We start from the raw sequence: 25,270 nt of genomic DNA, 5'->3' as shown, positions 1-25,270 counted from the left end.
TGGCTCCACTGCAGAGGCAGAACGGTGGCTCAGTGGTTAGCACTTCTACCTCACAGCGCTAGAGTTATGAGATCGATTCCCAACCATGCCTTATCTGTGTGATGTTTGTATGTTCTCCCCGTGTTTGCGCTGGTTTCCTCCCACACTCTAAAAACATACTAGTAGGTTCATTGGCTTCTGAAGAAATTATCACTAGTGTGTGAGGGAATTTAGACTGGAAGCTCCAGTGGGGCAGGGACTGATGTGAATGACAAGCGCTGCAGAATTGGTGGCGCTATATAAATGATGGCGATATGTACACTAAATCACACAAGTCCATTACACTTCTCCTGCAGCAAAGTGGAGATGTTGCTTATAGCAACCAATCAGATTCTAGCTGTCATTTTGTAGAATGTACTAAATAAATGATAGCTAGAATCTGATTGGTTTTTCAAAACTGCCAAAAAACTCTCCCCTTGATACATTTTACCCCCTAGGAGAACTGTCTGAGAACCGTTCTGGGTCTTCTAAGACCCAGAGTTTCTCCTTGCAGGTAGACAGCGCTGATGACATCACTAATATTTATCTGATGACATCACTAATGTTTGTTGGCCCCAATAGTACCTCCGGCCACATATTGCTTAACCATTTATTATTCTCAACCTGCCGTTCTAATCACAGGAACAATGTGTTTGTTAACTTCAATGGGCAATTTCTGGTAGAAGTTATATTTAAATAATGTGAATTTATTAAACTCTGTTACAGTCCTTAGCATAATAAGCTTAGGAAGTGAACATCATTGTGGGTAGCATTAGACTTTAATAGCCTAGTACAGAACTATAAGTTTGTTATATACAAGTATCTAGCTATTTATTACTTGTAAAGTGCTACGGAATTTCCTGGAGCTATAGACCTAAATGTGGATGGACAAAATCAACTTCTGAAAAGGACAGCTGAAAGCTGGCCTCAGTGCATCCAACTCCTCAGACCTGTAGTGTGATTCAGCAGTGGAGGAACATTCTGGTTAAAAGGCCTTATCGTTATTGACACACACACACACAAACAAATGCAGCCTTTAGCAACAGATAAGTTAATCTGATGTTGGGTAAGTGCAATATTTATCCTTAAGCCTTTCAACATAGCAACCTCGTCCTCGGAGGGGGCCAATGAGGAGAGACTTGTCTTGAATTAAGCTGGGTACACACTGCGGGAAAATTACTTTAGATGCAGTTTCTATTACAATTCCACCAACGACTAAAAGTCCAGATTCATGCGTACACACCTACGCAATTTACTGCCAGATCTGTGATCTTCATCTGCTGATAAGACTGTGACTACACTCTATAGCTATCTGTCTACGCTGCTGGATGGCAGTGCGTACACACTACTACATTTGCCTGACATCGGTCCATCGTCGATAGTGATTTTTAGGAAGTTTATAAAGTCAAACAATTCAATGTGGTTTGGGATGATAAAACATTATCAGGGGAGTGTAGACACTAATGTCATATCTTAAATGGTTGTTTATCGTTTGATTGGCACAATAATTTAATGAAAAACTTGTAGTATAAATAGCTGAAGAATGTTAGGTATCCTAGTGACATCATGAGACAAGGAACGGGTATTCCCTGTATGGTGGAATTCCAGATCGCATCTCACATGTTACTAAAATTGTGAGATCCAGTGTTACCTGGATCTAATAGCAGTTATTAAGTCCAGATGGCACTGAATTCTAATGATACTAGTGTGCTGTACTTTCTCCTTACTATGGGAGCTTACACAAGACATTATTTAGATGTTATAATAAATGAAGAGGAAAAAACATTCCTTCCTTTATCCCACCCCCAAGTATGACAAGACCATGTTTTTGTGTTTCACGCGTTTGGCGATTGGGCAAGAATGCACTGATTTTACTCAACCCAAATTGGTTCTGGGAAGGGCATTCTATGCATTATACAAGAGGTTGGAGAGTGTTAAGGGACCCAGGGAATCAAAAGTAAATTAATCTCCAGACTTAGGGGTCTATTTACCATTGGTAGATATCACAATGTTTGGGGGGTTTTTAGCGGCTGGCGGTGAGCAACTATTTATTGAAAGTGTTTTCTGCCTTCAGATGACTTTAATTTATTGGTTTGTCTGCTCTCCTGCAACTTCTATTAAATGCATGATGTTGGTTTTTTCTCCTGGGTTCTTACTGAACTTTTTCAGTTATGGTTTTATATTATCCAGCTGCAGGGTTTGTTTTTGTTGCCCTGAGATATAACACAGCTCTGCTGCTCGTTGCATTTGGCTGCAGTGCAGGGAGCACAAGTCTTCCAGCTGGTAGTAGTACACAACTAAACACACTGTAACTAAAGAGCTAAACATTGACTCTGTAATGTACTTATGTAATGCTCCAGAAGAGTCTGTACAAGCCAGTAAATGAAGGAGGAATACCCCCTTTAATGCATTATTTGTCATTGTCCCACCCTGTTTCAGCCTGTGGACAGTTCATTTTTGGCTCTTTAGAAATTCAGTGCTTCCTGACAGGTAACGCTGCTCTGAGATGCTATATGCTGGCTCCTGCTGTCCTGTGACATTATATACAGCTCTGTGATGTCGCACAATACACATCTTTTATGCATTCTACACATTGGCATTGTCAAAAAAAACAACATTTAAACTACAGACGCATTTCACATATAGTTAACTGCTCTTGTACTCTATTCCGGGAGGCCGGTGGTCAACGAGACTTCGCCAATATGTTCACTTGCTGTGAAGGGAGCAAGTTGCATTTGTAAAAACTACAATGCTGCCACAATGTTCCCAAACACCAGCATCATTGGAGTTGGCAAACAATGGTTTCCATTTCAGACTTTCATGTAATGCTTGTGCTACACACGTCATTGAGGCCAGCCCTTTAATGGCGCTCAAGAACTCCTTTTTACACCAAGTCCTGCTAATTTTAAGAGCCCCCCTGCTTGCTGCAGAATTAAATTACCTCTTCAAACACCGCATTATCCAAACCTGTCCTCCGGTTTGATCGTCCGGGCAGCGGTGGAGCGCGTGCCAGGTTTCTTTTGCGTTTCCGGTACAGGAGATAGCCTAACAATGCGCAGAGCAAGACGATGATCACACCGATGATCACCGCCCAGACTGTTCCCTTCTTGTCTGTACCTGGTGGAACAAGGGTTGATATTTTCATATACAGACATTTAAAAGTTCCCTTTTTTTTTTTTTTTTTAATTATATATAATTGAAACCTCCACTGTGTGTCGGTAACGAGCGCACTTTGTAGCACGTACTGCTCCAGCTAGACTGCTATTTGACAGATTATTTGTTACCTTTCTTGTTTTCTTGTACTGCATTACATAGTGTGTCAGGAGTGTACTTCAGGTCGTCCACTGCGACGATGGAGGAGTGTGGGCGTGAACCCTTCATTGCCTGAAATATTATCTGTAACAGAACAACGGTACATGAGGGTAGCTGCAAGCAAGCAGATTTTCAACTGTATTTATTAAAATAGCTTTTTGGGGGAGATTCAATTGCCAGCAATTATCATCAGCAGCAGCTATTTATATAGCGCCACTAATTCCGCAGCGCTGTACAGAGAACTCACTCACATCAGTCCCTGCCCCATAGGAGCTTACAGTCTAAATTTGCTAACATACTCACACAGACCTAGAGAGCCTAAGGTCAATTTATTAGCAACCAATTAACCTACCAGTATGTTTTTGGAGTGTGGGAGGAAACCGGAGCACCCGGAGGAAACCCACGCAAACACGGGGAGAACATACAAACTCCTCACAGATAAGGCCATGGTCAGAAATTGAACTCATGACCCCAACGCTGTGAGGCAGAGGTGCTAACCACTGAACCACCGTGCTGCTGCTTTATATTATGGTGGAAATCTCCACCGCAAAGTGTCTCATGGACGTTCCGGAGACATTTAGCAGCTGCTTAGTTCGTTCTTATAAAACTCATAGGCTACATTCACATAAATATTACTTCAGACCACAACATGGCTGCCTCCACTAGGCAGAGACATTGTAGTCCTATATTTGTATCTCTGCAATGTAAGTGGATGCAGAATGGTGTAGACATTTAACAGAGACTGGATCATTTTTGTTCTAGACATCTTTAAGGCTCTGTCTCATTGATTGCTATGCTGTATATAGTCAGCTCACACTAGACCCCAGCCCTAGGCTGCTGAACCTTCCCCTATAGGGGTCACATTACCTGAAACTCCTCGGTGCTGTTGAGCTGTAGCTGCTGTTCTTGCCAATCATTGCTATGGAATCCGTGTAATGACCACACCAGCAGCAGCCCCTTCGCACTACTCAAAAACAGGACCAGCTCCCCCAAATCTGGATAGGATAGAGAATGAACAGTATACATAGAGCCTGAGGAATATTCAGTGTACCGGGATAATATATTAGGGGGTAGATTTATCAAACTTTCTAAAAAGGAAAAGTGGAGGTGTTGCCTATAGTAACCAATCAGATTCTATCTGTCATTTATCTTGTACATTCTAGAAATTGATGGGTAGAATCTGAGTGGTTGCTATGGGCAACATCGCCACCGTTACTTTTTTCAAAGGTTTGATAATTCTACCCCTATGTCTCCTATAGAAAAGATACAGGTAGTGGACAAAATATGGATAAATAAGGTACACCAAGGATAGTGAAAGCAAGGGCTCCCACACGGATGTGGCTATTGTGCCATTTAAGTAAGTAACATGCATAAAAATGCTGTACTGCCTTCAATAGAGACAAGTGATGTCTATGCAAGTATCCAACAGGATAGAGGAGAAATGTAAACGGAGAGGCAAAACTCTCTCTCTCTCCTTTTTGACAAATACACCCAAAGTGCCTCGCTGGCTCCTAGTGAAGAGATAGGCTGCGGTCTCAGTGATGTCACTGGTTCCTAGTGAAGGGATAGGCTGTGGTCTCAGTGATGTCACTGGTTCCGAGTGAAGGGATAGGCTGCACTCTCAGTGATGTCACTGGTTCCGAGTGAAGGGATAGGCTGCATTCTCAGTGATGTCACTGGCTGCTAGTGAATGTATAGGCTGCACTCTCAGTGATGTCACTGTTTCCTAGTGAAGGGATAGGCTGCGGTCTCAGTGATGTCACTGTTTCCTAGTGAAGGGATAGGCTGCGGTCTCAGTGATGTCACTGGTTCCGAGTGAAGGGATAGGCTGCGGTTTCAGTGATGTCACTGGTTCCGAGTGAAGGGATAGGCTGCACTCTCAGTGATGTCACTGGTTCCGAGTGAAGGGATAGGCTGCATTCTCAGTGATGTCACTGGTTCCTAGTGAAGGGATAGGCTGCGGTCTCAGTGATGTCACTGGTTCCGAGTGAAGGGATAGGCTGTGGTCTCAGTGATGCCACTGGTTCCGAGTGAAGGGATAGGCTGCGTACAAAATGGCTGCTTCCACTATATGTAGAAAATGACCACTCTTTAACCATGCAAACATATAGTGCTTGGTCTCATCCCACCACTCACGGTAATGATCTGGGGAGTCCGTTCGGTACCAGAAGCTAAAGCAGGACCCGGCAGTCGCTGGTAGGTGCTCACTGATGACCCAGGCAGACGTCCCTTCTGCGTGCAATGCACCAGTGTCCACAAAGGCATAATGTCCTGCAGGGGGGGCAGTTAGATCCATTCAGTTACCCTTCATTACACGCCAGTTGTATAACAGTTACCTGGGGTATCGATCATTATCACAATGAAACTTTAGGATTAAACTCTACAAAATAAATCTTGTTCTAATACCACCTTCACCATATTACCCACCTACTCACCAGACCTAAAGCCTAAAAGCAACAACATCTTCCGCAGCACAAAATAATTTAGGAATAAACAGTACAGCGCTCGCACAAATATACAGACAAATCAAGACATGCAGAGGACCCGAAGTATCAGAACTTCTTATTGTTTTATAAGTGAATAATAATGATTATTTTAAGTGGTGGAAATAAAGTACATACTAAAGCTGATTTAACACGTCTGTCAGGGAATCCAGCTCACCACAGTCAAGTGAATTTGAAAATGCACAAGTCGGGATTTCGGTCGCACAACTTTTTAGGGGCAGGCTTGAGGGACGTGTGTCAAAGATATACAATGTGTAGATGCTTAATAAATGCTGGATACATGAGGATTAGTTGTATGATAACTATAAAGGTATTTAAGAGGCTGTTTTAAGCTGTGTTGTTATTGGTGAAGCCTTGATCGCTACCAATGTTAGTGGTGAGTTAAATAGGTGACAAGTGAAGTTATAATGCGGACTACAAGTTGTTTCGGAGAGTGTGAGGTCAAAGTGTCTGACCTTCTGAGGTACCCAGGCTGTGATCCTTGTTTGGGGCTAAGCTGGGTCTGTTTAGGGCTGCTCCATTCGTCCAATCCCAGTCATAGGTGTCCATGAGGGGGATCCGAACATTAGTCCAAGCGCAAGACCCCCATTCAAAGTCACACGACACTGTGGAAGAAAAATGTGTAAACTTAATTATCAATGCCTGGTAGAGCAGCACTACTGCACCCAGCAAGATCGAAGTCTAAGTTCAGGCCTTTGGGGTGGAGAGTATGTAAATCATAGAACCACCTCGCCTCTTCCCTAGATATGCTTTTAATATAATTCCCTCCCCTCCAATATCTGAAAACCTTTTTAATACCCATAAACTTGAGGGCTGTGGGGTGGTGATTATGGTAAATAGAGTAATGTTCTGCAACGCTGTGTGTTAAATTGTTTTTTAATATTTCTGATATGCTCTGAGCAGTGGCGGATCCAGGTGGGGGGGGGAGGTTTGGCGACCGGGGCATTTGCCCCCGTCCCCCCAAACAGCAGAAAGCCTACCTTTAAAATAGGTCCCAGTTGCCGATTAAAACAGGAGGGGGCAAAGCCAAGCGCGCACGTAGGGGTGGGCTAAACGTGGACCAGCCAATTAGAGTAAAGGAGGGGTGTGATTATGCAAAATCGCCCCCCCCTAAAATAAAGGGGGGGGATTTATAATTTTTTTTCACGTTTTATACCACTTTCTCCTGGCATTTCGTTATTACAATATCGTTTTGGATTTGACTTTTCTTATACTTTATCAGGGACCTTGTTGACGAACCGTCATTCTAGACCTTTCTATCTGTTCTACAAGTGGGCTTGAATGGCAGCTCCTGTACTGAATTGAAACCACTCGCTCAGGAATTGTTTTCTGCCTTCTGACTTGCACATCAGCCCTTTGGACTGATTTCTGTGTCATCCCTGCGCCCCATTGTCAGCCTAGGCTGTTTTGGTACATCCTCAATATTTGTTACATAACATAGTGTGATTGTGATATTATTCTGGCCAGAATCGCATTTTTTACGTGTCTGCATTTGTAAAATAAAGAAGTCACTTGATCATGCTCCACAAGAATACTTCCCCTCTTTCCTGCATATCTGCAGGTTCTCATTCTAGCCGTGAGGAATTTTCCTCCATTTGTCATCACTGATTTAATGACGTCTCCTAGTACCTGGTTCATGACAACGGTGATGTCTGAGATGAATATCATCCACAGCGATGTAGGTGTGGTCTCCGCCGGCGCCCACCGCTTCAAACTGCAGCTGCAATGAGGAGAGATATGGTCAGGGGACCCAGTATTCAGAGAGATGTGGTAGCCTATATAATTATGGTGATGGTCGCTTACTGACAAGTGGCTTCGGGGCCTTTTACCCCACAACAGGGACTGTGTTGTTTACATGTGCTCAGGAAGAGCTGATAATCAGGAGACGTCCTTTATTCTACATTATCTTTACTCCTTGAACCAAACACGCTTCCAGACCCCCAATCCCAAAAACATAGATGTATTCCCAGTTCCCAAAAGAGCAAAGCAGTATCAACTCCAAACATTAATTGCAGTGGGGACAGATATAGTCAATGGCCTGAATACATCAAGCGGGTAATACATCATCATCAATATTTATTTATATAGCGCCAGCAAATTTCGTAGCGCTTTACAATTGGGAACAAGCATTATTAAAACAATACTGGGTAATGCATACAGACAGAGAGGTAAGAGGGCCCTGCTCACAAGCTTACAGTCTATGGGACAATGGGAGTTTGATACACAAGCGAAGTGCTACATCATATTGCACAATGGACCAGCTAGAATGCAAAGGTAAAAAAAAGTATTTAGTGGGCTGTATGCTCGGTCACACAACTATGTTGGTCAGAGGGCTGTTGTCTTGTGTTAGCTGTGTAGAGGGTGGTAATAGGGTAATCTAGGGAGATTAAGATGGTGGTTGAGGAATATTAAAAGCTTTTCTGAAGAGGTGGGTTTTCAGAGAACGCTTGAAGGTTTGAAGACTAGAGGAAAGTCTTACTGTGCGAAGGATGGAAATTACACAAAGTGGGTGCAGCCTGAAAAAAATCAAATAACCGGGATGGGAGGATGTGATGAGAATGAAAGAGAGACGCAGATATTGTGCAGAACAGAGGTGTCAATTTGGGAGATATTTTGAGACAAGTGAGGAGATGTATGTCGGTGCAATTTTGTTGACGGCCTTGTATGTTAGTAGAAGAATTTTATATTGGATTCGTTGAAATACAGGCAGCCAATGTAGAGACTGACAGAGCGGCTCAGCAGAGGCAGAATGGTTTGCAAAGAAAATCAATCTAGCTGCTGCGTGCAAAATAGACAGTAGGGGCTCGAGTCTGATTTTGGGAAGACCAGTAAGGAGGGAATTGCAATAGTCGATGCGGGAGATGATGAGTGCATGAATTAAGGTTTTTGCGGTGTCTTGTGTAAGATATGTGCGTTTTCTGGAAATGTTTTTTCATACATGGAATGGGTATTACCTCCCACTGTCTCTCAGACTGCAGACCCACATTCCCCTGGTGCCAGCTCTCTCGTTTAGCATTACTGATCCTGAGGAGCTCTCTCTTTACTTTCTTATTTCCGTTATCCTCCACGACATACACGACCAGCGTTCCTGCCAATGAGAGTACCACCGGTTGCTTAGCAACATTTCACCACAAAGAACAATTTTGATCTAAAAGACTGAAAATAGTAATTAAAAAAATCTCTCAGTAACAAATTGAAAGGGAGAATTTTTTTTTTACCAAATTACAAGATACAACGGTCTACTTATCAGTGTTTCACCATATGAAGTAACAGCTAATATTCTGTTGTTGTATATAAAAGTTACTTGATTTGATCCATATTTAAGAAAAGTGCTGCATAGTTTCTGGTTTGATACAGGACACCGTAGCGATATCCATTATATTTCACTTCTTTCTGGCATAAGCAAGTAACAGATTACAGCAAAATAATATTTTTTTTAATCTGGCCATTATTTCATTTCCTATGGCGGGCGCACAATGACTTTGTAATTCTAACTACGCAGTTGTAGGCGCTATGACACCCGACGCCAGCAGCTGCCTCATTAGAATGATGAAGACAGTTATAGAGTTTATAGAGGAGTCTGAGTTTCCATTTGTGACGCTGAACAATGACAAAATTTGAAAAACAAAATACAAATTTGCTGTAATTTTTTATTAAAGCTTTTCGATTTCATGATAACTGTATTTCAAGTGCTATCAAAACATGATAATAATAACTGATCTGAGGAGGTGCGATTTGTTCTGTGTCACTCACCTGGCTCAGCACCCCCCATTTGGTACCAGAAGTTCAGGCACCCCTCATCCGGCTGGGCACTGTACCCACTTGATGTTAGTAGAGCAGACTCCTTGCGGGGCAGGTAGGTAGCACTTGTATTTATCACCATGTAATGTCCTGAGGGGTGTGAAGAGACACAGTAGTTACCATACACGAAGTCCGGGGATGGTCAACAAGCGGCCCTCAGAGACGTACCTGTGAAACTCTGCAGTGTGTGATCATGGGAAGGTCCCGTCTGGTGGTTGAAGTGAATGTTCTGATGTAATGTCCATTTGTATTTGCCCTCAGAGGAGAAGCCACATGTACCAGCCTCAAAAGAGCAACGTGTGGGGGGAGCGCAGGGTCCGGGCATAATAGTAACGTCATCAATAGCAATGTTCCCCACAGAACCATCACGCACTGCATCAAAGACCAGCTGGAACACGGGCAACGAGATAGATGTTATTATGAACCATCAGATCAAAGGTTTCACAGCTCAGGGCTGTGCTTATTATTTGCAATGAATTATAATGTTTATATCTGGCTCTTAAGGAGATAACTTACTATATATACTTGAGAGTCAGAATATTGCTGTGAAACAACCATTAAAACCTCAAAAATTTAATGTTTCTCCAGCAGGGATTCTCACGAGATCCAGCAGGGATTCTCAAGGAATGCAGCAAGGATTCTCACGGAATACAGCAGGGATTCTCCCAAGATCCAGAAGGGATTCTTGAGAAATGCAGCAGGGATTCTCACGAAATCCAGCATGGATTCTCACGGAATGCAGCAGGGATTCTCACGAGATCCAGCAGGGATTATCACGGAATGCAGCAGGGATTCTCACGAGATCCAGCAGGGATTCTCACGAGATCCAGCAGGGATTCTCAAGGAATGCAGCAGGAATTCTCACGAGATCCAGCAGGGATTCTCAAGGAATGCAGCAGGGATTCTCACAAGATCCAGCAGGGATTCTCAAGGAATCCAGCAGGGATTATCACGGAATGCAGCAGGGATTCTCACGAGATCCAGCAGGGATTCTCACGAGATCCAGCAGGGATTCTCAAGGAATGCAGCAGGAATTCTCACGAGATCCAGCAGGGATTCTCAAGGAATGCAGCAGGGATTCTCACAAGATCCAGCAGGGATTCTCAAGGAATCCAACAGGGATTATCACGGAATGCAGCAGGGATTCTCACGAGATCCAACAGGGATTCTCACGGAATGCAGCAGGGATTCTCACGGAATGCAGCAGGGATTCTCACGAGATCCAGCAGGGATTCTCAAGGAATGTAGCAGGGATTCTCATGGAATGCAGCAGGGATTCTCACGAGATCCAGCAGGGATTCTCACGGAATGCAGCAGGGATTCTCACGAGATCCAGCAGGGATTCTCACGAGATCCAACAGGGATTCTCACGAGATCCAACAGGGATTCTCACGGAATGCAGCAGGGATTCTCACGGAATGCAGCAGGGATTCTCACGAGATCCAGCAGGGATTCTCAAGGAATGTAGCAGGGATTCTCATGGAATGCAGCAGGGATTCTCACGGAATACAATCAGGTTGTAATATGACCAAAACTACTCTGCAAATCATTTGTTTTACCTTCCTTTCAAGTCACTTACCTGGAATGAGTAAATGAATTGCCTTGCTAGTGGCCTCATTACATACTATAGGAGACATTTTTTTACTTTTTGACAGCTTCCACTTTTATAACTTTGAAAACACCGTCATTTGTTTTAAATCTCTTTACCCTTTGCATAAACAGAATATAACATACTATGGTGAGGGAGCATATTCTTGATCAGCCTTTAAAGTATAATGAATCAGTACCCTTCAATGATTCCACAAAACTCCAACTGCTACAGTACCTGATATTTCTTGTTATCGAGAGTAACAGATTCTCGCTGCCACCGGTTCCCATGGGTTCCAGTGCTTGTCCAAATCAGCCTCTCTTCTTCCCCATCGTATTTACTGAACAGGTTCAAAGTGCCTGGATGGGACATGAGCAAGAACAAAGCCTGGAATCATTACAAGAAAGTGTCCAGAAAAGAACATTTTTTTTTATTTATTTTTTGCTAACAATAAAAATCCTTTTCTTGGTTGCCCATAATGCCATGCAGATGACTGAGGTATCGTTTCCTTCCCTACCCATACAACGTAAGATTGATTCTCCCTTCTCCTAGTATTAAACACCTCTGCTACAGGAAGTGGGCTTTCGTTTCAATAAGCAATGACCACAAATCTGTTCAGATCTAAATATCAAATGGAAGCCTTGATCATGTCAGTGCAGAGAATTGATTGAGCAGTTTCTGTCTTTAGCTTCCACATACCCCATGGAAGAATCCTTATTGGTGAAAAGATAGACCAGCAGGCACTGCCATTGAATGACCAAACTGTCGATGAACGGAGTCTGTAGATCTCATGTCCTAGTTCAGAACAATGGTAGTTTGTGGTCACTCCTGGAATATCTATCAGTGCAACAACCACATTCCGGCTGAAAGTGAGTGGGATGAGCCTGAAGGTTTTCTTTCCAGTGAGTGAGGGCCAGGAAGACTAACAGTAGTTCAAACACATTTATGTGAAGTTAACACTCGTCTTGACACTAACAATCCAGACAGGTCAGAGTGTGCATTAATGCTTCCTAGAAAGCGGATTTGCATCTGCCATGATGATTGTCCAGCCTGTAAGTTCACCAGAGCAAGTCGGTTCGATAATTTGTGACAAGTCTCTGTAATTCTCGATACCATTGAAGTGGTTTCATGAGAATGTGGGGTGGTTTCCACTACTAACATAAGGTGGAGACAGTCATTGGCTGAGCCCTTGGGCTGAGTTAGGAACTAGATGATGTCGGTTTGTGGACCTTGCAGCAATGCACAACAGATCACTTGCTGACAATCTGTAAGGAGCAGATGATGAGATAGGACACTGTGCAGTTCTGCGGGTCAGGACTATTCACTGTCTCCTATTTACGGTTCCTTCTCTGGCTTGTTTCAGAACGGTTCTCCCAACATATCTCCAGTAACTAGTACAGTGGAATTCAGCAGGGGAAGATCTTCCCAAGAAGTGGGTGAGAGATCCTGTGGACTTCTGGCATTGTGGGTCTACCTAAGAAAGGGTTGCAGAATACCGGATAAGTAGAAGGAGACTGGATATCATCCCCAAAATCTAAGGACAAACAAAACTAAGTTCTACTTCCTGTCTCAGGAGTGTCAAGAGCTAGAAGGAGGAAGTTAAGTTTTATTGGTTCTACTGGCTCCCAGTGGTTAAGGAACCAACAGTTATCTTCACTGACATAGGATCGGTCCAAGAAATAAAAGGTTAATGACACAATTGGTGATGTAGTCTCCAGAAAGAGCAGGAAACTCAATGTGTTACTTATTTATTTACATCACCTGAATACTCCGCAGCGCTTAACAATTGATAACAAACACAGTAATAAAACAAGACTGGATATTAACAAATAAGCAGAAACAGGACCTAGCTCACAATCTTGCAATCAATAGGAAAATAGTTTGATACAAGCGATTTAGTGGTAGACATTGCTTATTGGTGCAGCCAGATTCCAAAGGAAAAAAGTGCTTAGTGGACCTAAATGATCCAGTCACACAGCAATGTGGGTTTGGGTGTCAGTAAGTTGTTTGAGTGCAGAAAGAGAATAAATAAAGAGAGAGAACTAGGTAATGGATTAGTATTCGGATAGAATAGCTTAGGAAGGTTAAGAGAGGGTAGTTTGGGAATTTTATAAGCTTGCCTGTGGAGAATTTACTGGGAATGCTTGAAGGTTTGCAGGCTTGGGAAAAGACTTGTCATACGAGCGAGGGATTGGGGGCAGCCCAAAAAAATCCTGTAACTGGGAAGGGGAACTGATAATGTGTGGAAGAGAGGAGGAGATCTTGGGCAGAGCATAGATGTATCTTGAGACAAATAAAGAGATGTTGGTGCAGTTTCGTGGCCTTAAGCGTTAGTAGAAGGATTTTATATTGGATTCTGTAAAATAAAGACAACCAATGTAGAGACAGATGGAGCGGAGCTGCTTCATTCAAAATAGATTGTGAGGGTGAAGGTTTGCTTAGGGGAGAACCAGTAAGAAAGGAATTTCACATTATATCTGTGCATTCTGGAGATGTTTCTATGATACAGGATTGAGATGGAGATTGAAGCTGGAGAACATACATACAGTTCTGAGTTCAAGGATGACAACTAGGTAGTGAGCTTGAGGAATGAGGGATGTGGAAACATTGGCTTATTTTTTTTCAAGTTTGAGTTTTAGGTGGTGAGAGGACATCCGAGGGGAAATAGCTAAGCTGTTATAAAACAATAGGATAAAATCTGTCTATGAAAATCAGGTTTCAGGCCATGCAATTATCAGCTGAAGAATCTGATATATAGAATGGCTTTAGAGCTCTCACCTGTATCTGGGCCAAACATTCGATGGTAAAACGTCAGGCACTGCGGCGACGAGGGGATTTGTGGATAAGATACCAGACGTGCTCTTGTACCATGGTCCATGCGTGACTCACCTTCCACATACATATAACGACCTGTGACAGACAGAAGAGTATTACACTCCAATACACAGGAAACTATTAAGGCAAAGTCTCTTCTCTGTAACTGAGACCGAGCACCGTTAGATCCAATGGTCTCACATCACTATGTGACTAGTCAGGAGGAGTCCGCTATGGCTCTTTACCACTTTTAGATCTAAAAAAACTAACCTTGGCCCATGATTAGCGTTGAAGACTCTATCGAGCATGGGTAGATCTTAGGAACTCAGCTGTTGTATCTCTCCCCAGCACTTTGAGATCTGAGGAACTTTCCTTCTTTCGTGATCAGTCAGGAGCTTCCACCAACACTTCTAGACCTGAGAAACTCACCTCGACCTATGGTCGGACAACGGAAGTCTGTGTCCAGCAATACTAGAGTTGAGGAACTCATTTATCATCAGCAATGCTAGCTCTGGGAACTTTAGATCTCGGGCATACAACTCAGCCTTTGATCAGTCCTGAAATGCCTCTTTCCAGCTATGTTAGATCTCAACAACTCTCCACAAACTGCTATAAGTCACAGTTATCTCTTTCTTGCACTGTTAAATCTGAGGAACTCATCTCAGCCTATGAGCTGGCAGGAAGTCTATCCACTACTTCTAGAGCCAAGAAACTCACCTTGTGACCAGCACTGTTAGATCACCTTGCCTGGTGACCAGCCACCAAGCATCTCCCCAGAGTTGATAGATCTGAGGAACTTACCTTGGCCTGTTGTGTGGTCAGACAGTGTCCCCAGCTTCCAGTCAATCTCGTCCGTCAGGTCTTGGTACCAGCCACACAGTCCAGTCTCAAAATTACAGGTCACAGACTCTAGAAAAGTCATAAACAACAGGTTGTGAATGTCAACGTTTCTGACCAAAAGTCCCCTATATGGAGAGCTTACTGTGACGCATGGCAAACATTCTTCTGTGTTCTTGATTAATGAGCGTAAGATTGACTAACGCAACTGCAGGGATCTAGCGCTATATACTAAGACAGACAGAACAATTGGCTACAAACAAGCTTCCATGAAATCTTTCTTCCACTTCCATGTGATAAAAGAGATTAAGACTAACATATACTACATAGGAAAATTTGATTGGTGGTACAAAACATTGCCCAACGGCAATGGTGGTCAATTACAAAGCGCACAGCATGCACGCTGCAAATATGTATGTAAAATTTATTTTGAAGCTGCTCCGTAAAACTTGGCTCACCGGTTCGGCCTACTCAGCGTTTATAACGGAACGTCCCGATTCCACCCCAACTCCTTCCCTTTGCCAGCGAAAACTGCACCGCAAACTGCCATTATACTACAGAAACTGATGGACTTTGGTGGCATTCTTGGCGCACTTGCTCCAATTGAGAAACGAAGCTGAATACTTCCCTCCGCATCGGATATTGTGCGATCCGTAAATGTCCTCCGCATTTCGGTGCAAAATTTGCAATGAACCACAGCAGCCAATCGGCAATTAGCTTAGATTTGTCTAATACATGGTAGACAAAGCAAGCATCTGATTGGTTTCTAAGCTTGAATTTCCCACATAGATCAATGAGCCCTACAGTGATGATTTCCACTTCTCTTACCTGTACCATTGACTGATTTCTTGTCACAGCCTAGAAACTGTATTTCATCCACTGTAGCACCCCAGTCACCTCCTGGACGAGGGTCCACAGATCCATCCAACACCAACTAAAACCAGGATAAAAATACTCTCAGACCAGCAGAGACTTAGATCTAAGTCTATCTTCTTACACATACTTCAGAACATCCAGGTGTTCAGGCACCTGCTTTCCCTCTTTATGAAGGAAGATAAAAGACTGTAATCCTACAATTAGTGCTGCCCCCCCTCTTCCATATCCTAAAACCATCATACCCTTTTTTAAAAAGTGAGTCATATTCAGGAATACTCCAGTTTACAATGTGTTTGCTACCACTAGTCAGTCTGCACTGTGACTTTGTTAAAACATGGTGTTTTTTTTTTACTTACTTGGTTCTGTTAATGTATTGTTATACTTTATTGCTGAGCATCAAAAATTAAGAAATGTAAAAAAGAAATAAAAAAAAATGCTTTATTTAAAACATAGGATGACGTCTGATTACTAGGACCTAACGTGTTTCCAAAAAAGTCACGTCCATTTGTGGATAGGAAAATGCCATGCAGCCCCCCTGTGAAACGGAATGCCCTTCTCCACCCCATGACCATCCTCTTGATCTATTTTAAATATTGTGGTACTGAAAATACAAAATCTAGGTTTGTGTATAACTAGGTACAGGTAGATTAGATAGATTACACAGATTTAATATGAAGCTGTTTGGAGGAGGTGTGGGAGGAACTACAGGAGCAATAACTGTTTCTGTCTGAGGTCCAATGCACAGGTAAAGGTTAGTGGTTTAAGAAGTGACATAAACTATCTCCCTCTAGTCATACCTCCCAACTTTCCTGATTTTGACGGGACATCCCGATTCAAGGCCACAAAAGGGGTGGGACTTAACAGGAAAGTGGGTGGAGTTATGTCCAAGTTTGCCAATTTGTGGGCAGGGGTTGATCAAAATGTGGGCGTGGCTTATTTTGACCAGCCTTCGGGAATGTTGGGAGGCATCCTCTAACGCCTGTACCTGGAACGGTTGCAGTCTCTCTCCCAGAGGGATCATGACAGATTGCCACGTTGTACTTCTCTCTCCTTGGTTGTGCCAGACGTTTGTATGCGTGTCCAAGTCTGGATCCCACACACGTAAAGTGAGGAAGCCTGTAGCAGAAAGACAAAAACATACAGTCAGATCCCGGTTCCTCTGTGATGAAGGTAATCTTTACAATCAGGTTGTAGATCTGTACCATGTACATGATTGGGGCCACACAGGTGGAATCTGAAAGATGAGATCATCTGAATCCCAGATTACAACATGAAACCAATCTAACGTACCTGCAGGGCCACTGTGAAAGTAATAAGTCATGTTAAGAACACAAGTAGGTCCTGTAGGGCATAACAGGGAACTTTGAATCTCAGCATGGGTCTTCAGATTCCCCTCTGCTTTCAGCACGGACAGGTAGGACCCTGAAAAGAGGACAGATCACATATAGTAAAATAAAGATATCATCAGCATGAATTGTATAAATCTGGGCACCTCGTGCGTTATATAGCGGCCCACGGCACATGTGAGCATAAGGCAACATAAGGTATCAAACAACACTGGTATAGGGGAATATAGTCGTGGTAGAACTACAAGTTCCAGCATGGTCTCAATTGTTTTCCTCTTCAATCAGCATAATTCTGTCTGCTGAGTTAGGTTGGGCTGAATATTGCTAAAAACATTGTGTAATAATATACCAAAGTCCATGAAGGCCTGAAGGAACGAGGGGCCACAGGAGGGACTTTGAGGGACCCATTTATGTTTCAGGCTACCAGCTGGAAATACCCGTAGTAATTCCTCATGTGTGTACGGTAATAAACAGTGAGTATGGGGCTCTTACCTCTGTTGCTTTCTGTATCATGCCCCCACCTTAGCCCCCCGATACTGACATCTGTCCATCCTTCAGCACTCCTCTGAAAATCAAATTTTTCTGTAGAAATAGAAAAGAAAAAAGTTATTCTAAAATCCAGATAATGACAAACTTAAACTTTTATGAAGCAAACTCCTTTCACCTTAGAACCCCCTCCTTCTATCCTAGTAGCAATCATCATCATCACCATTTATTTATATAGCGCCACTAATTCCACAGCGCTGTACAGTGAACTCACTCACATCAGTCACTGCCCCGTTGGAGCTTACAGTCTAAATTCCCTAACATACACAGACTAGGGTCAATTTGTTAGCAGCCAATTAACCTACCAGTATGTTTTTGGAGTGTGGGAGGAAACCGGAGCACCCGGAAGAAACCCAAGGAAACATGGGGAGAACATACAAACTCCACACAGATAAGGCCATAGTCGGGAATTGAACTCATGACCCCAGTGCTGTGAGGCAGAAGTGCTAACCACTGAGCCACCGTACTGCCCAATCAGTGTGAGTCCCTGCCCTTACCTCACCACTGTAAATCACCACATTTACTCAGCCCTGTTGACTTTAGAGGCCTGGAGAGGCAAACAGCAATATAAACAGCCGTGAAGCACCTGATTGGATAGGTTCAGCACCTGACTGGATAGTGACAGCACCTGATTGGATAGCCTCAGTACTTGTCCAATCACACGCTGTCTTCACTCCGTTCCTCCTGTTAACAACCATCTGTATTGCACACTGCAGACGTCAGAATGTGTCTATTCCGACAGTGATTGCATGGTAAGTTTGGGGTCCCCGAGGAGGACGCTTGCTTGAGTTGAGTTTTCTTTTGCAGAAAGTTTGTACACTTACCATATACCCGATGCTTGTCTGTACTGTTCACTACCAACAATTCCAGACCCTGCAATGCATTATAACCCTCTCTATATATCAATCTTTTCCCCCAATGAACGCACAGGAAAAAAGCTTTTTGTTTTTTTTAAATTTCCCCATAGAATACACGTATTAGGATGTTATGAATGTCTGCTGTAAATAAAAGGCATTTTTACAGTTGCTATTGATTGCAGACATACGCGACAGTCATTGCTAGTAATCGGTACTTACACCTGACCTGTAGATGGAGCCAGTGATACGACAGAAAAACGTGTACCTGTGAAATGCCCAATGCTTGGATCAGATGCTGCTGCATGCGCTGGAGCCTGGCATGCCCTTAGTGTACATTGAATACATGCAAACACCTCTTCCCCGTCTGGTTCCCCTCCCTAAAATTATAGGCTGTAGTAAGGATCCTTTGCGCTTGGAGATGAATTGGATGTTGCTGTATTCCCTGGTGCATGGTCCGGTTCTGGGTATGCGCAGAGCAATTTTATGCAAAATATGGCCCGTATCGGCATTTACGTTCCTTAATGAATCAGGCCCCCAATATCAATCTTATTTTTTTTTTTTTTGGAAAATTTGCATTGAATTTTTTTTTCAAGGATTGTTAACCCTGGCAGTTACTTAGTAATTTGCTGAGATATGTGACCTTCTCTCACCTGGTACATCTCTGCAAGCTTCTCTGACACCGCCGACTGCCCTGTCCGTAACTGGAGATGATGTCCTCGAAATGAAGTTCTCATTAGATCTCCCTGCAGAAAAGTTTCACATCATTGAAGACTGAAGCCAACAACATAGAACACCTAATTAAAAGATGTAAAGTTGGACCTGACACCTACATAAACGGGAGGCACGAGGTACCACGTGATTTTTTGGACCTCCAACCTGCCCATGACCCCAGAGCTGTGATACCACCCCCCCCTCCCTAAATATGTGTGGCCCACACCATGTGACAAGGCTACTCTACCTCTCTGTTTTGTGACACACATGAGTAAGACTGACCGGCTTTGGGAATAGGAGATTTATGGGATAGAGACAAAAACAAGTGCAGTCTGGTGAATGCTGTGCTATCACTTTTATATATACTTCTATATTTGTCCATACGGCCATCTCTTAATAATTACATTAGCAAAATGGACATAAAAACCAGAGTTAGTGGGCCTTTTTAAAGGAGCCAACAGGAAGTAGAAGCCACGTGTGTTTAGGGTGTGAAGACTCCAATATTGATCCCACACAGAAAATCTCCCGGTTTGTGTATCCACAGACACATCTGTTTTCTAACCATCAATAGGATCCTCTCCCTCCCAGTTCCCATGGAGCACTCACCCTTCACTTTACACCCAGGCGATAGAATAAGATCGTCAAGAGCCACAGTCCCCAGCTTGCCACCACTGGTGCCTTCAATGATAATCTGAGATGGAGAGGAGCACAGTTACCATATTACAGCAGAACACCGGTACCAATTCCATGTGGAGTGTTCTCTGTCACTTATCAACAGTTGGGAAACTGTGGAGATCATCACATCTCCGGAGCAGTACACGGGGATAAAGATAGATTTACCTGGAACACTATGGAATCCGGAAAAGAGACCTTCTCTCTGAGCCACACAGAGCCCCTCTGTCCCCGTCTCTGTAACACTATATTGTTACTTGCTGAGGACTGGTAACTGACCACCAGTGAAGTGTTGTTTGAACCTTCCAGGAAGTAATAGAACACAAGCTGCAAGAAGAGACACGTGAAAGGATGATCGCAACCGCAACGCTAGATCCAGAATTATTTCTCGGTCAGTAATGAAACGACATTACGCCTATAGACGTAATAATGTAGTTAATCATGCCAATATTCTTTTATATGTCAGCATTTGCCATATGTCTTCTACATAAGACAAAGAATAGATTCCAGTAGGAAAAGAATGAAATCATCAAGTTATTTGTGAAACGATAGCTGGAACTATCGAATACTATCCAGTATTTTTCCCTGTTTATATAACAACCACCTCAGTTAAAGGAAAAAGATACTGTGTGGACGTTTAATTTCTTGGGATTTGCACCCGATTATCGGACAAATCACACAATAAACAACTATTCGGCCCAATATCGCATTAATGTGTACGCTGCAACGATGAACGATTATAGTTCCAAAGTTCATCGTATTGTTTCATTTGATATTTAAACCAAACAAAAAACGTGTTCAACGATGGAACAATGTCGTTCCGATTCTGCAGCGTGTCTGCGCTCAGGACCGGCAGTGTCCATAGATCTCTATGGAGTGTGCAGAGTCACCTTCTATTCAGCCGATGGTTATGTCAGATGAAGAGCACAGATCTGAAGGTAAATCTTGTAAAACGTGTTTAGTGTGTAGACATGAATCACCTATCATCATTACAGCGTAGTAAGCTTATGAATATGTAAAATTAACGCCCTTCTGTATGAAAACAACATTTTATCTTCTACAGCTAATACTATTTTGTTTTGTTCTGAGGAGTCTAACAATAGTGTTACGACAAAATAAATGATTTTCAGTAGTCCTGTCTGCCTGCCAATTTCTCTTGTAGACAATAGTGAAGGACGGGAGGTGGGGTCATCTGAAAGCTCAGACTTCTATCTTCTCAAATACAATTGACACACGTTGGCCAACACATAACAAGTAGATTGGTTAGACACAATGTTGAAGTGGGGTTTTTTTTTCACCAAAAGGCAGCAGAAATGTTGACACTTATATGCAAAACGTCTTATAGTCCATTAGTGGATATGACATAAAAAAATATATCTATGGTTCCTTTGGGGACAGCTGTGGATATTACTTACGTAGCACGCCAGGCTGCCGTTTCCCTGCATCTGGGGGCTGTTCAGTCTGCTGGAAGTAGTGGTGCTCTGGTTAGCTCGCAGGAAGTAACCTGAAATGTAGTAAGAAAATACACAATGTCAACTGGGCATAGGTGGGGAGTTCTCAAAATCTCAGGCCACCCACTCTCCCCTTGTACAGCCACCCAGGCCTGGGCACCCCATCGTCATCACCATTTATATATAGCGCCACTGATTCCCTAACATACACAGACATACAGACAGAGAGAGACTAGGGTCAATTTTGATATCAGCCAATTAACCTACTAGTATGTTTTTGGAGGAAACCGGAGGAAACCCACAACACCGGGAGAACATACAAACTCCTCACAGATAAGGCCATGGTCGGGAATTGAACTCATGACCCCATCGCTGTGAAGCAGAAGTGCTAACCACTGAGCCACCGCGCTGCCCACAATACGTAGTGGAGAATGTGCATTCCTTGCGCTATTTAATATAACACTGTACACATCACGGAGGATATTTTGCCTTTACTTGTCTTGAGGATTGTCCCTCTTTGTATTCTTATATTGTCGTTCTGTTCCTCCCCTTACTTGTGTTAATAAGTAGAAAGTGGGTCAATAAAATGTCACTTTTATAGAATACCTGTAACACAGTCATTTTTGTCATTACTATGTTTTTGCTGCTTCACGTTATAAAACCAGTAGATCATTTTGTCTAAAGAGAATAGGGAATGTCTATCAGAACTCCTGTTTTCCTAAGAAAGCTTGCCAAAGGAATATAAAAATGGCAAAAAAAACATAAAAACATTTTATTTACACCCTAAAGATCTACGTTGATGAACTGGAATGAGCCAATGCACCTGCCTCACACAGAGCACAGTTCTGCTAACAAAGTTAAAATGTAAAATGGTTCTGCCACCTGCTGGAGCTTCAGGGGCGTCTCTCCAAAAAGATGGGGGACAGAAGCTGGACCAGCCGTTGTACTATTATGGAGACTTATATTATTAATAACACAATAGCACATAATATTACTGCTGGCCTAACATCTGGTCATTTGGTCTGAAACCAAAGGGTATATTTACTAAACTGCGGGTTTGAAAAAGTGGAGATGCTGCCTATAGCAACCAATCAGATTCTAGCTGTCATTTTGTAGAATGTACTAAATAAATGACAACTAGAATCTGATTGGTTGCTATAGGCAACATCTCCACTTTTTCAAACCCGCAGTTTAATAAATCCAGCCCCATATCTCTGTTGAATTCTGCCACAGAAGTGGCTGGCAAGAATTACGTTTAAACTGCTCAGTCTCACCTACAAGGCTCTCACCCCTCATTACCTTCTCCCACTCCCGTCTCCAAGACTTCTCCTGCGCTGCTCCCCACCTATGGAACTCCCTGGCTCGCCCCACCAGACTCTTCCCCAACCTTCAATCAATCAAACGATCCCTCAAAACTCACCTCCTCATTCTTGCCTACCATACCCCCTTAAACTCTCCTACTATCTCATCTCTTGCCCCATTTGCACCTACTGTCCTTTCATGCTCGACCACCGACCTCATGTTTGTCTCCCTCGTACGACCTTGTTGTAATGTCTTCAGCTGAATCTCCCGCTACCTCATGTTATTAATGCTAGCTCATGACCATCCATGAAATGCTTATTATGCTTAATTGTATTCATGTCGCTGCTGTTATCTGTATCGTTCATAATACTTATTGTACTCATGTTTGTCATATCTGTAAGATGAGTGTCCGGTGCTTTGGAATCTGTGGTGCCTTATAAATAAATAATGATGATGTTGGTATAGAATTAATAGTTTGGTGGTCCGATCAAATATCTAGATCATGCAGGGCACAATCCATATTGTCAGCTGATGGCCACACACACAAAAATCTTATTGGTCTAATCTTGTCAGGAGAAGAATTACTAGAAGTACTATGATTAGCATCCGTCAGTGGTCCTCTGCATAACAAAAGTCTGGGGACCCAATAATCCAGGACCCAAGAATAATCCAGGACCCATGTATTACACACTGTCATTGAGACACTGGTTCAAACGTGCAGAAGTTACATTGTGTCTGTGATATCACCTGATCGGTTGTTTGCAGTGTGATCCCTGCCCGGCTTGGAGTCCAATCCAGTGACTCTATCCCACGTAGATGTCCAGACACAATAATCCTGTTCAAAGGTGCAGGACTGGAATTCACCTGTGATGAGAATAACAGTGCATGTAAACGGTGTTGCCCAAGAGAGGGGCAGGGACAAAGTACCGGGGCCCTGGCATAAGCAAACTGAGGAGGGGGGGTTCCTAGTGCCTGGAAACCCTCTCCAACCCTGGGGCACTGTATAATTGAGGTGGCTGGACACTGCTCCCGCTTCACATGGCTCTGCTTGAAAAGAGAGAGCTGCGTGCACCTAACAGTAGTGCACGCAGCACTGCCCATGTATATTATGGGGATAGGAAGAGTTGGAGAGCAGCCAAGCACTGTCTAATATTATAGTTACGCCCCCATGCATGCTGGCCACGCCCACTGTCGGCATGTTGTGGAAACCCCCTCTACAAATCCTGCGTTTGCCCCTGCCTGTGCAGTGGGACGAGCCACCAACCTAGTGTGGCCCCAACCCCTTGGGTGGCTATGGAAGGGGCCCCAAGAAGTTGCCGTAACGAGGCTCGAAATGTCTCTTTGTGGCTCTGCATGCAACACATAGATAGACACCATGCAGTGTATGTATACAAGGACTCAGTGTGAATTACCCCACATCTATTAATGATTGAGGGCCTCTGATGATTGCCGGGGAGGTTTAATGAACTGACGGACAGCTCCGACTCTTCAGGTTCCACATATTACAATCTTTATATCGCATATAAATAAACCAGAAGGAAAGCAATGGGTAAATATCACTGACAGAGCCACTGACTGCAATGTCTGTGTACAGCACCTGAGACATATAGGAGGGAGTTCTGGAAATAATAATAATATACTACTCACCACAATTACTCTCATCGGAATTGTCGCCACAGTCATCTGTCCTATCACATCGAGCACTTTCCTCTACGCAGCTTCCACAATCACAGCGGTACTGCCCCGCCCCACACTCCGCCTGCGGGCCTGGAAATACAGAGTTACTGGAGCAACTGCAAGATGGCGCTGTTCATGCAAGACAGGAACACCTGGGGGTAGATTTATTAAACCTTCTGAAAAGAAAAGGCGGGGGTGTTGCCCATAGCAACCAGATTCTAGAATGTATGAGAAAGATGATAGCAAGAATCTGATTGGTTGCTAAGGGCAACACCCCCACTTTTCCTTTTTAGATGGTTTAGTAAATCTACCCTTTGGTGCCTGGATTGGAGGAAGACCATAGGCAACATACCGGGCCCTCTTGCACCCTCTATTTGTAAAAAAAAAATAAAAAAAAAATAAAAGCAATGAATTAAAATGGATTAGGGCCGCAGGCGGGAGCCTAGGTTGCCTAACAGATGATCTGGTTCCGCTTGGTGTTCCAGTATGACAATATTATTTACAGTGAACCAATATGTTGCAGACTCTGCTTCCTATAGGAATATTTTTTCAGGAGCTGAAAACATGATGGTACAGTAAGCTCCCGTTAATGTCCCTAGTAACATTGAAGGGTTAATATGTTACCTGAAATAGCACAATGGCGGAACTCCAAGTCATCCACAGCGATGTTTGCCCAGCTGTGAGCGTCATGCGAGGCCGTCACAATAACCTACAGGACACACAGACGTCAATGGTGGGTACAGATGCCGAGGGGAGGGAGTTTGAGGTAAATGAGGGAATAAGTCGTACCTGGAACTCCCCGGTGATCCTGCCGGTGTACATGACCGCTCGTCGCCATGACAGCACGCTGCGCCGAGCGCTCTCCCACAAGCTGTACGTCTGGGTGCTCTCTGCCAGCTGCACAGAGAGGCTTCCGTTCACATGAGGAGAGTCTGAGGAAAAGACAGTTCAGAAGTCC

General features: G+C 43.4%; 1 protein-coding gene across 1 annotated transcript in view; it reads right to left on the bottom strand.

Annotated features, from left to right (window-relative positions):
• Positions 1-25,270, bottom strand: part of MAMDC4 (MAM domain containing 4) — a 35,573-nt gene that overhangs the window by 456 nt on the left and 9,847 nt on the right. The window contains exons 6-29 of the mRNA XM_075186308.1: positions 25,102-25,244; positions 24,937-25,021; positions 24,283-24,402; positions 23,383-23,499; positions 21,298-21,386; positions 20,051-20,209; positions 19,817-19,901; positions 19,150-19,242; positions 17,589-17,678; positions 17,041-17,172; positions 16,736-16,866; positions 15,703-15,808; positions 14,839-14,946; positions 14,002-14,133; positions 11,461-11,582; positions 9,804-10,023; positions 9,588-9,725; positions 8,789-8,922; positions 7,464-7,554; positions 6,290-6,439; positions 5,467-5,601; positions 4,198-4,325; positions 3,303-3,414; positions 2,960-3,135 (exon numbers count right to left, since the gene is read on the bottom strand). Of these exons, the coding sequence (XP_075042409.1) occupies positions 2,960-3,135; positions 3,303-3,414; positions 4,198-4,325; positions 5,467-5,601; positions 6,290-6,439; positions 7,464-7,554; positions 8,789-8,922; positions 9,588-9,725; positions 9,804-10,023; positions 11,461-11,582; positions 14,002-14,133; positions 14,839-14,946; positions 15,703-15,808; positions 16,736-16,866; positions 17,041-17,172; positions 17,589-17,678; positions 19,150-19,242; positions 19,817-19,901; positions 20,051-20,209; positions 21,298-21,386; positions 23,383-23,499; positions 24,283-24,402; positions 24,937-25,021; positions 25,102-25,244 (2,996 nt within the window). The remainder of the gene's footprint in view (positions 1-2,959; positions 3,136-3,302; positions 3,415-4,197; positions 4,326-5,466; positions 5,602-6,289; positions 6,440-7,463; positions 7,555-8,788; positions 8,923-9,587; positions 9,726-9,803; positions 10,024-11,460; positions 11,583-14,001; positions 14,134-14,838; positions 14,947-15,702; positions 15,809-16,735; positions 16,867-17,040; positions 17,173-17,588; positions 17,679-19,149; positions 19,243-19,816; positions 19,902-20,050; positions 20,210-21,297; positions 21,387-23,382; positions 23,500-24,282; positions 24,403-24,936; positions 25,022-25,101; positions 25,245-25,270) is intronic.

The sequence above is a fragment of the Mixophyes fleayi genome, chromosome 9 (genome assembly GCF_038048845.1).
Source record: "Mixophyes fleayi isolate aMixFle1 chromosome 9, aMixFle1.hap1, whole genome shotgun sequence".
In the NCBI taxonomy this organism is placed as follows: domain Eukaryota; kingdom Metazoa; phylum Chordata; class Amphibia; order Anura; family Limnodynastidae; genus Mixophyes; species Mixophyes fleayi.
This window is presented reverse-complemented; position numbering and strand designations above follow the sequence as displayed.